Raw genomic sequence first — 12,254 nt, 5'->3', positions numbered from 1 at the left:
AACTCAGAAACTCACTGTGGATGTCCCTTGCTGTCATCATAATCACCCCTAAATGTTACCAAAACAGTTATTATTTTCAGCAGGACTTTCTAGCCATTGTTTGGAGGGCCTGGAAGGGAGTTCTGTAACCACCCTTCCTTCCTACCCTTGGTGTAAACAGGACTGTGACTTAACTCCTCTCTCCTGTCTCCAGGCTCATCCCTCCTTTACTCCTGGACTTCATATTTTAGATCACTTAGTTTACCAGTTCATGATTTATTTGATTCAAAAATCCCTGTTTAAGTCAAAAGATAAGGAAGCTGTCTAAAATATATTATATGCAAATTAATAGTATTTGAAAAATGATGCTTTGCATGAAGTAGTCTTTTTCATGACCTGCATCTACTTGGTTCTTCAAATATCTTCTTCATAAGAGTCCCTGTTCCTTCAGGAATCAGAATGCTTCCTTCATCTCAGCTTCCCACTGGACTGTGAGGTTTTATGAGAGTATCAAAATGTCTGTTGTGTTTAATAGAACAGGCTCAGCATATGGTACATACTAGATTACCAAAAATATAGTTTATAAAAAGAAGAAAGAAAGAAAAAAGAATGAACAAATGAATGTATGAATGATTGGGAGCTTCTTTTTGCCCTTACAGCTCTGCCTGCCTCCAGGACTCTTCCTCACCCCATGTCCTTCTAACTTCCTGCTTTCATCTGCTGAAAGCCAGTTAACCAAACACGTTAACTCTGCCCCTAAACTAAATAAGCAATCACAAGGTGGGGGCTAAGACGTGCTCAGTGACTAGACCTGGTAACTTGTCTGGATCTTTTTTAATAATCTTTTTTCTCTGAATTGGTTTTTATCAAAGAAGTGAATTCTGGCTAAGGGTAGGAATACTGTGTGTTACTAGGGCTATAATAATAGTTGTTATTTGTGGGTTGTTTCCTATGTGTAAGCATTGCCTTAAATTCTTTATACACACTATTCAATTTAATCCTCAAAAAATGGTTCCATCATTATTCTTATTGTAAATATAATAAACCCATCAAAGACCCCCATTGCATGGAAGTGGTGAAGCTGGAAGAATTGGCAGTTAGTGTGACCCATCATGGGTTTTGTTGTTGGTGTCCACAGTCTTTGTTCTTAGGGCTTCAGGATGTCTAAACACTAGAAAGTAGAAAGTTGCATCAGGGTGATACAGAAGTGCAAGCCGAATGTTCTGGCCTTTATTTTTAGGTTCATGAACAGCACATCAAACAGTGTCTTTTTTGGCTTTTACTTGAGTTGTTCTGTGTTGGGTGTAGAACAAAGACATAATCAGATCTTTCTGAATAGGTGAGCGTGAGCAAGGCTTTGAAGAATGCATATGATTTGAAAAGATTATGAGCAGCCAAGAGGGCCTCCCCTCAGAGTAAAGACTAGAATATCTGTTTAATTTAATCAGTGTTTGAGTTTGAATATTCTTTTGGAATATCCCCTTCAATAGATACTTCAATAGATAGTACAACTCAGATACTCAAGATATAATCTCCTCGCTATCTTATTTTTATCTTGAATTTTCAGCACTGTGACGTATAGGGCATTTGATTTTTTTTCTTTAGGTGAGTGAATGGTTCTATGAGAGGGAGGTGACCAAGAAATGAATCTGATAAAAACAAACTTCACTGTGACTGAATTTGTGTTACTGGGGCTCTCATCTCAGCCAACGATAAGGCTCATTCTTTTTATTATGTTATTGTTCTATTTGTTAACAGTGGTGGGGAATGTTATTATTATCCTTATTATCCAGATAGAACCATTTCTCCAAACCCCCATGTACTTCTTCCTCACTAATTTATCCTTTCTGGACATCTGCTATACATCCACCAATGTCCCACAAATGCTGTCCAACATGGTGGGGAAAAGGACCATCCACTTCTCCAGCTGTGCTACTCAGATGTTCTTCTCCCTCTCCTTTGGGATGACTGAGTGTGTTCTTCTTGGTGTCATGGCTTATGACAGATATGTAGCTATTTGTCATCCCCTTCATTATACTCTCACTATGGGCCAGAGCACCTGCATCCAGTTGGCAGCCATTTCTTGGTCCAGTAGTTTCCTGAGTTCCATGGTCATCAACATCCTCACTTTGAGTTTGCCCTACTGTGGGCCCGATGTCCTGAATCACCTTTTTTGTGAAGTTCCTTCCATCCTGAGGTTGGCTTGCACTGACACCTCAGTTACTGAGATGGTTGTCTTTATCTTCAGTGTCATCATTGTCTTCATTCCTTTCCTCCTTATTGTTGTTTCCTATGCCAGAATCCTTCTATCAGTCCTCAGGATGCGATCAGCCTCTGGAAGGCACAAGGCACTATCCACCTGTGCTTCTCATCTGACAGTGGTGGCCTTATTCTATGGAACTGCCATCTTCATGTACATGAGACCCCAGTCAAAGTCCTCCAGGGCTGGGGGCAAGATCATTGCGGTGTTCTATACTGTGGTCACACCCATGCTCAACCCCTTGATCTACAGTCTAAGGAACCAAGATGTAAAAGGAGCTTTAAGGAGAGCTGTTGTGAAACAGAGGACATGACAGCTCTTAGTGTGACACTGAGGTTAACTGTTAACCTAAGATAATGGACTTTCCAATATGAAATGATAGAATATAAAATAGCTGGGACAGTTAGCATCTGCCCTATCATTCATAAAAGACACTTGGTTCCAGCTGCAGACTCAACAAGAAACATGTCTCCCCTAAGGGCAAACCATAACTTTCAGAACAACATCCTTTATTGAGTGACTACTAATTTCTCACTCCTTGAGAAATCTTGGTTCTCTAAAATCACAGACTCTCTGAAATTAATTGCTTCAAATTATATCAGTAAGAAGAAACATCTTACTCCTGCCTGAAGGATGTAAAACACTTTGGCGGGGAGAAGCATTCTCAACATTCAACTCAGGTGCAGAACTTCACATAAGGGTCTTTGGTTGCAACATTCTGCATCGATCTTAGTTTTGTAGTTTCCAAGGAGACAGGACCCTGCATCTACTTTGTGGTTTAAACCTAATTTTGACCCCTTTATATATAGCCCTGCTTTGCAATGAATCTCTCAAAATGTTGCTTCATTTAAATTTTATCTTAACTCCACCCTTCCCCCCAAATCCTAGTATGTGGTATTTTTCTTTGCAATGGATCAATAAATATGATTTTATGTGACTGTAGGCCTATTCCCGGTGGTCTTAGGCTGATTGTATGGACAGGGGGATAGCAATGATCAGAAGTGGAAGATTTGATCAAGTATTAATAGATTAATTAATTCATTCACTACACATTGTTGAATGGCTATAGATTATAATTGCAAATAAAATAGAAATAACTCCTTTCTTCATATATAGATATTTGTAATAACATATACTATACACACTTCCATTGACAAATTGTACTGAATGGAATAAGGGGCATGATTATCAATGGGTGGTGACAGCCATAGGAAGGATGACCTTCTCTGAGGAGGCTGCACACAAAGGAAGGAGGGGTAGGAGTCAGATCGAGAGGAGCTTCTGTTTGGAGCATGGTTGTGGACAAAGACTGGAAATGTGAGATGGTTTGTTCATTTGAGGGGATAAAGGAAACTAGTGAGAAACAGGAGGTGTGTCTGGGGAGGCAGACAGGAGATGCACCATGCAGGGCAATGCTGCTTATGGTCAGGAGCAGGGATGTATTTTCAGCAAAGTGTAAGTGTTAAAAAGAAGGGTGGTATGACACCACTTATTTTTTTGAGAGGTTTTCCTGGATGCCGTGTGGGAGAAAGATATACATATATGTGTTCACAAATGGGTGGAAACAAATATTTCCTGTGTTTTGAAGCTTTTCAACCAGTGGTATCTTTAGAAAAGAATTACTTCTTCAAATTAAGAGAATAGAAAATATAACTTTATATTAGTCTACTTAATAAGCTTAAATATGGCCTTTGACTAAATTGTTACATTAGACATAAGCAATTCCTAAAATTTTCCAACTTGTTTATTTCATGATTTAGAATAAAATAAAAAGAATATATTTCCTCTTGTAGATATCCAATAATTAAATACCATTTCTTCTAACTACATACAAAGGTTGTATACAGTCAGCAAATACATAAATGAAGTCTCCTTGATGAGATAAGTAATGTAGACATCACTGGCTTAGAATTGACTTAAAATGTAAAAAGCAAGTAATCAATCATCTGTCTTTATCTAGATATCTCTATCCTCTCTAGAATAGACTTATTATGAATTGATTATAAAATTTACATATTATAAACCTGTCAGAATTTCTTTGGAAATTGCTTTCATTTTTTGGATGTGGCTGATTAATTTTAAGGACAATAATGCAATATTGAAACTGTTTTAATGTCATCATTGTAGGTATAGAGGATATAAAAAACACTCTAACCATACATTATGTTACCAGCTTTCCTAATGGGTGTCTTTCCCTTTAAAGTGAAAAACACTAATTCAGCATTCCAGTTAGTAAGTATGAGGATTGTAAAATATTGAAAAGGAAGGAATGTCCCAGTGAAGCTAATTATTTCTCATTAGTACTATTCTTCCAGCATAATCTGAAAGCTGAACTGCTTCTTTGCTATCATCTCTTTTACCTCTTGCCTTCATTTATTCCTATAATAGTGCCTTTTAGGCTATTTGAACTTGCTGTGAATCAGCTCACCACAGTCACAGGCAATGTGAGTCTTCCATCAAGTGCTTCACAGCACAACACCGTCTAAGTCCTGACTAATCAAAACATCATGACTGAACACAGACCATGGGCCAGACACTTACAGAGCTTCCCTAATCACTTCCCCAGTTCTAGTTGTGCCTGCCACTTTCTACCATGTTGCACACTTTCCCTGTTTTACAGAATACTGGACTAGGACTCAGCAGAAGTGAGTTATCATACTCATAAGGGGCATATGTTTTAATGTTATAGCGGATTTACATGTGAATCTAGCCCAAAGGGACAGCTGCCATTAATTAAGCCCCAAAGCGCTTAAATACATGCCTTAGGATTTTCTCATATTTTAATATCTGGATTACAGCACTTTTGAGAGTGAAATGTAGCACTGTTGATGCTTATCCCAGGACAATGAGCAAAAACTCCTGAGCAAGGGGGACACATTGGCCATGGTAACACTCTGCTGGTTAGTTCTCACAGAAACCCCACTGTTGTAGGCATTACTGGTATCCATTTTACAGATGGGAAAACCTGGAAAGTGAGTTCAACCTGGAATGATTTCTAGAAGAAGTGATGGTTGATTTGTGACATAAAGCAGAAGCACGTGTTTTCTAGGTGGGTTAGTGGTGTTTGAAGCATAGACTCGTATAAGCGAAAGTATGCAAAGGGAGGAAGTTTGAGGTGTACTTGAGTTTGCACATAACTTGAAATTCTGGGAGGTGGGATGTGGAAGGAAATGACTAAGATGAAGCTGAAAATGTAGAATTTCAGATGTCATCTATGGATGGCATTCATGGTATTGATTTCATCATAGGCTCCCATTCCAGTCTCCAGAACAAGGCTCATTATTCTCACTAACTTTGCCCTAACAGAGCTAAACACGCAGATACCAACACACCAGCTTCCAAAGCCCCTCACTGGCTGCACATTTTTGGTGTCTGGTTGTTTGAAGCAATCTAGACACCAAACATTTCATCTCACTCCTTTCTTTTCATAAACATTCTTTAAGTGTTCATTGTTGTGAGAGGGACACCCAGGTACATCTCACACAGTGTCTGCATTTTAGGCATTTACACGTGTATGTGCATAACTATAACATCCACACACAATCACAAGAAAGTTACAAATGAAATGATTTTGCTGTTCAGAAGAGTAAGTTTTTTTTACCAGCCCAGTAGGTCAGAGAAAGAGGGCAACTGGAGGAGTAGTATTTAGCTGGTCCTTGAAGGAATAGCCAAGTTTGGATGTTCTGAGACATGGAGTTGGGATAATCAGGGAAGCAGGGAGTAGAAATAGGAAGAGAACTGGTAAAAATACAGAGGTAGAAAAATGTCAAGGACCATTCAAGAAATAGTTTTATAGGAGAATTTGTTGCACAAAGAGATCAGGGAGAAATAATACCATGGGTGTTTAAGGAAGAGGACTTGGAGTGCCAAGCAAAGGACTTTGGCAATTTTATAGCTTCTGTGTTAGGGAATAGGGGTAACTGTGGAATAGGACAAGGAATCTTAGACCCTAATTATTCCAGGTAGCCTCTCTATGGCAGAGATTGAAGGGAGAGACTTCAGCTTACATTCCTCCCCTGGGAGAAGACCACACATAATTATGGCTAAAGGTAAGAGTTTTATTCAAGTTTTATTAAGAAAAGCATACCATCTTATCGCCACTAAACCTATCTGAAGTAGCCAATGTCTACTTGGATTTACCCACCTAAAGGCTGTGTTGCTACACTGGTTTCTCCAAAGGTCTTTCTGTGGATGAATATGTGGCAGGACTTCAGGTAGCAAAGAGGAATCTTCTCCAGAATTCATGAGTGATAATCTCCCTACTCCCAAAGTTACAAATTCCTATGTCCTAAAATTGGTGCCAGATCTTGAGCTACATTCCAGCTTCGCCATCAAACCTTCCCACTGGACAGCTGGCCAAAATGGCCCATGGAACAGTCCCATGGTTTCCAGCCTCTGTACCTTTCTTCACTATGTTTCTTCCTTCTGGCATTCCCTATTGGTTTTCTTTCTTGTTTAATTTCTGGATCTTTCTTCAAAAACAACTCACATACCCCCTCCTCCATAAAATTCCCTGATCTCCCAAGAGGAGGTGCTGCCTTTCAGGTGTGACTTCCCACAGCACTTTGTCTGCAGTCCTCTTCTCATATTTATTGTTTTGTTTTCCTGTAATACATGATATTTGCATTTAATTTATCTCCCTATGCATGTCAACTCAGTAAAGACAGAACATCTATATCTGCATTGATATCTACATCTACATCTATAAATCTACCCACCAAGTCTTAAGTCTTAAACACAGATTGTTTAAAAAAATGTCACCTGAGATTTTTCTTGAGTGTGGAAAAAGCAGAATTTAATTTCAGCTTTTTCTCATTCTGATCCCTTCCATCTTAACCACATCTGCACTGATTTTTGCCTTTTATAACTCCTAGTGCAGTAGTTACCAGCTCATTTCTGATTAGAGAAAACAGCAGTTCATAAGATTTTTGCAGTCTATTTGTAGAGAGTATGATTGAAATGTCTACTTTTGCTATGTTTTTAGTACTGGCTAAAGTTTTTAATGTATAAAGGAGAATTCAGGCCTTTTCAAACATCAGACATTTATTTACCGCTTATTTGAGCAAACCAAAAGGACAGATGAGGTGTAAATAATATCCCTTATTTCATTGATGAATAGATTAAAGTACAGAGACATTATGGGACTTATCCGACATGATTACTGGCAGGACTGGGACAAAGGACTAACGTGATCCAACTTCCATCCATTTTTCTCTTGTCATTTTAAGTTGATATTTGTTCTTCTAAAACCAATTACATGGGGGAAAAAAGCTTCCTCATTTTATGACAACACATTGACCCAAGATGACAGATAGTTAAGATGTAAATGAAGGAAAAATAGAAGGAGCTACTGTTTATTAAATGTCTCTTATGTGACAGATTCTTTACAAGGATTACAGCATATCATTTGAAAAATCTTAAAAAGTAAGTTATTCCCATTTGTAAGATGAAATTTAGGCTTATAGAGATTAAGTAACTTGCCCAAGGTCCTACAGAAAGAGAGAGCAGAATCTGAGTGAGGGCTTCTTTCTAAATAGTCCAAAGCCTGAGTTTTGTCATAAGTCAGAGTGGAGAGTGCAGCCCCTGGGTCAGTTTTTGGTTTTACTACTTAACTTTGACAAGTTTGTTGTTGACTTTTCTATGTCAGTTTTATCATCTTTAAAATGAGAATAATACCTATATCTAATGATTGTGGTAAGAACCTAAACAGATTTAAAGTGTTTTGTTTATTGACTGGATACAACAATAAATTAAGAAAAAAAAAGTAGTCCTTTAGCAACGAGGTCAGTGAGTAGAGATACAGAAGTGAGATTCAAAGATCTTCCTTATCCTGAGGCAACTGCCCTTTCAATTAGGACATAGACTACTTGGTTTGTAGTTAATGAAAAAGGAAAGTCCTACCCTAATTTTTTGTTTTTCACATAGCATATAGATTTACACATTGGATTATATTTTTAAAAAACCTGAAAACCTGAAGGCTAAATCTCTGGACTAGTTTCAGGACTGCCCACTACACACCTGTCTGTTAAGCCCTTTACTTTCTTCATAATGTGACATCAGGGATGTTTTTAGGAATTCATAATATGACTGAGTGATTTTGAACCAGGTCAATTTCAACTCATATATAATGACACCCACTTAGAAAGTGTGGTGAATCCTGAGTCTTTTATCTCTAAAACTCTTTAGTACCTTTCATGATGAATGAGGTTGCTCTTATACTTCAGGGCCAGCCACTGCATTTCCCTGACCCTTGACTATACTGCACGAGAGGAAAGGCTGAGACAAAAACATTATTAATTGTCAGTATTTGAAACAGATGGTGTGATGGACTTTCAGCACATTCTGAGAAAACCTTAGCTCTCCTCAGATCTCAGTCTGCTGCCTTTAACTGCTGTTGATACCTGGCAGTCCTGTTTTTTAATTCAAGAGTTATAGCCTTGAGACCATGCAAAGAGGAGTTATGTCCTCCTCTGTTGTCATTGATACATCAGGGGTTAACGAAACTATGCTTTGAGAAGGGCCTGGGGATGATGGTGGAAAGCATGAAGATGCTTAGCTGCCATAGAAAAGGCTAGGGTTTAATTGAGATTAGAAGAGGGGGAGAGAAAGGCATAGGGGAGATTGGGGATTGATCAGGACAATCAGTCCTGTAGACATTACAGTCTTGCTAAAATTAGCCTTAGGGATGGATCTAAACTATATCTTTCTTACAAAAAGTTCCACAGTCCTAGAATCCTAGGGCTTCCCTGAGGGCTGGGAGGAGGTCAGGTATGCGAGGTGGACAAAAATGAGATGCCCACCCCTTTAGAATAGACCAAAGGGTCCAGTGATTATTAGGTGGAACCAACCACCTGACATAAGGGAAAACTGAGGACAGAATAAAAAAGGATGCTGTCAATACTCACACTCTTAGTTAGCAGAGCCTAATCTCAGCTGTTATTCTTGGGCTTTGCGTGTCTCCTGATTGTATTGGTGGCAGCATCTTCTGAGAGATAACAGAGTAACTGGAAGCACATCGAATTCCTGTCAGTTGGCACAGGTGTGTCTTAAGTTTGTGTCCTCTGGAGGCACAAATCTAGCATTTGTAAGTTTTTGCTGAGTACATGAGTGATAGGATTCTGGGATACATTAAGTCACCGCTCACACCAGCCCCATTCCCACGTGTTTAATTAAATTTTCTCTGACTCCCTTTCATAGTAAATATCTTTTCAACATTTGTGTCTGTCATTCCTCATGACCCTGAAAACAAATATGCTTTAGAGTGATTAGCTACTTATTGCCCTTTTCAAGTCTTGTCTCCATTTCTTATCAACACATGAGCCAATTTTAATTTAAAAATAAAAATTAACTAATACATCTTGCTCTGCATGACTTTCAGAAATACTAATTTATATTTGCTTCACACCATAGAGTTAAAGTTTCCTGAAAACCCTCCAGAATTTAAGATTGACTTGCAGGGTGTTATGCTTAGTGAAATAAGTCAGACAGAGAAAGGCAAAAACTGTATGATATCACTTATATGTGGAATCTAAAAATACAACTAATGAATGTAACAAAGCAGAGTAAGTAAGCTATAAGGACATATTGCACAAGCACAAGGAATATAGCCAACATTTTATAATAACTAAAAATGAAGTATAACCTTTAAAATTTTTGAATCACTATGCAGTATACTTAAAAATTATGCAATATGATACATCAACTCTACCTCAGTTAAAAAAAAAATAAGGTTGATGAAGCAGGTAGCTGGTACATTGAGTAGTGTTTATTGGAAAGTTATTTGCATTTTCCACCTTCTGCCACCACCTATCTACCACTATTTTTTACATGTGGCAATAACAGATTTTCCCCTTTTTTGTTTTATTGAGGTTTTTTTCTAATTAGTTCTTTGAAAGCAGCTTTCACATCCTTGTTTCATAAACTGTAGATCAAAGGATTCAACATGGGGATGATAACAGTGTAGAACACAGAGGCCCACTTGTCTTGATCCAGGAAGTAGCTGGATGTTGGCCTCAGGTACATGAACATGACTGTGCCATAAAAAAGTGTGACGCCAGTGAGGTGAGACCCACAGGTCTCCTTCAGCGGAGCGCATTCTGATGATGGCGATGAGGATGAAGGCATAGGAGATGAAGATGATGAGGACGGTGCTGAATTCAATGAAGCCGCACAGACTGAAGAGCAAGATCTCGCTGATGTAGGTGTCTGAGCAAGAGAGGGCTAGAAGAGGTGAGATTTTGCAGAAGTGGTTGATGATACTGGAACCACAGTAACTCAAACTGAAGGTGAGGGAAGTGTGGGTGACTAAACTCACCAGACCAGCCAGGTAGGAACCCAGCATGAAGAGCCAAGCAGACTCGCTTGGACATGAAAGTGCTGTAGTGGAGGGGTTGACAGATAGCCATGAAATGGTAATAGGCCATGGCAGCCAGGACATAACACTCAGCATCCACAAAACCTAGAAAGAAAGCTAACGGGGTGGCACAGCTGGAGAAGGAGATGATTCTGTGCTTTGGTAGGAAGTCAGCCAGCATCCTGGGGGCAATGGCTGAGGAGCAGCCTGGGTTGACAAAGGAGAGGTTGCAGAGGAAGAAGTACATGGGTGTGTGAAGCTGGGTGTCTGTTATGATCGGGGTAATCATACCAACATTCCCCACCACGTTGACCAGGTGGACCAAGAGGAAGACCACAAAGAAGATGATCTGCAGCTGAGGGTCTTGAGTGATGCCCATAAAGATAAACTCAGTCACCACTGAGTGGTTTTCTTTATCCATCTTTCCAATTTTATGTGTGCCTCGGTTTGCTTTATCATTCGGGGTGACTCTTAAAAAGCTTCCCAGTAATTAGATTCTGTGACCCATAGGGTAACTCAAATGACTTTGATAAGAGCGATGGTCATTTGTCTTCTCCAGCAATCCAGTCAAATAAGCAATTTCTCTGAAGAAATTGGTGCCCTGTTGTCATTTATCACATGGTACCAAATGTTTGACCTGATCTGTGCAATTATCTCTATAATTAATTAGTAAAGAATAACAGTTTTGAGTGTCTTCTTTCTTCTTTCTAAAACAAAGCAGATAATGGATAAACATTAACTCTCACTGCAGATAGGCACACATAAAAAAGGAAAGACACAGGGGTCTTAACATGTAACATATCACTCACACACACATTCACACACACACAGAAAGAGAAATACTTGGAGCAGAGGGTGAGAAATATTACAAAGAGTAGTGAATAATAATAATTTTTAAAAAACCAGGAATTAACTGAATGTGAACTATATGCCAGAATTTTTAGTGCTTTCACACATTATATAATTTCATCCTCACTATAAATCTATTAAGTAAATGCCAGCATTATCTCCATCTTATATCTGAAATGAACAAGGCTAGATACTAAGTAACTTTAGCACAGTCAACAGCCAATAAACAGCTGAGCTGGGTCTGTCTGAGTATAGACTGCTTCACTTCATTGTCTTCTGTGAATGTGTGATTTGATGGAGTTGATGTATCTTTATTTTTGTGTCTGTCCTTTTTTCTGCCTTGCCTTTTATGCATGGACACAGAATTAGTCTCTGGTTTCCCTGATCTTTAGAAACACCCAGAAGTTTGGCCTGAAGCATAATCAGGGTGAAGACACAGCTGTGTCTTTGGACAGTCTTACTGCCTAGCCAACAGATCATTGCACAGCTCAGTTTGGGGTTAAGACTGAAGGGTCCCTGTCTCAGAAGAAATAGAGAAAGTGTTATCCAACTCTGTGGGCAAGAGAAGCATGGATTTGGTAAACTTTTTTTCTCTTTGATTGGAGGGATATCTGGTCCATTGAAGAATTCTAAGAAGGAAGTGAGCAAAACCAAACCAAACCCAATCAAACCAAACCCAAACATGGAGTAAGTTAGAAATAAGTAGCATCCTCTACCTAAACCTGAAAGAAGAAGTCATGCTGTGTCTTCTCTAATTGGCTTACTGCTTAAGACAAGAAAGCAGAGTAGTATAATGCATCTTTCATGGGGGCG

General features: G+C 38.9%; 1 protein-coding gene and 1 pseudogene across 1 annotated transcript; one reads left to right on the top strand and one right to left on the bottom strand.

Annotated features, from left to right (window-relative positions):
* Positions 1 to 1,549: 1,549 nt before the first annotated feature.
* LOC102517593 (putative olfactory receptor 2B8) lies at positions 1,550 to 2,707 on the top strand. Its single transcript, XM_006193218.2, has one exon. The coding sequence runs from the start codon at positions 1,623 to 1,625 to the stop codon at positions 2,550 to 2,552; it is 930 nt and encodes a 309-aa protein (XP_006193280.2). The 5' UTR covers positions 1,550 to 1,622; the 3' UTR covers positions 2,553 to 2,707.
* Positions 2,708 to 10,099: 7,392 nt separating this feature from the next.
* On the bottom strand, positions 10,100 to 11,155 carry LOC102517842 (annotated as a pseudogene).
* Between the last annotated feature and the right edge of the window lie 1,099 nt (positions 11,156 to 12,254).

The sequence above is a fragment of the Camelus ferus genome, chromosome 36 (genome assembly GCF_009834535.1).
Source record: "Camelus ferus isolate YT-003-E chromosome 36, BCGSAC_Cfer_1.0, whole genome shotgun sequence".
NCBI classification, from domain to species: Eukaryota; Metazoa; Chordata; class Mammalia; order Artiodactyla; family Camelidae; genus Camelus; species Camelus ferus.
This window is presented reverse-complemented; position numbering and strand designations above follow the sequence as displayed.

Bases quoted from the DNA above. Each gene is read 5' to 3' on its own strand.
- LOC102517593 (XM_006193218.2), top strand. From the start codon at position 1,623: ATGAATCTGATAAAAACAAACTTCACTGTGACTGAATTTGTGTTACTG.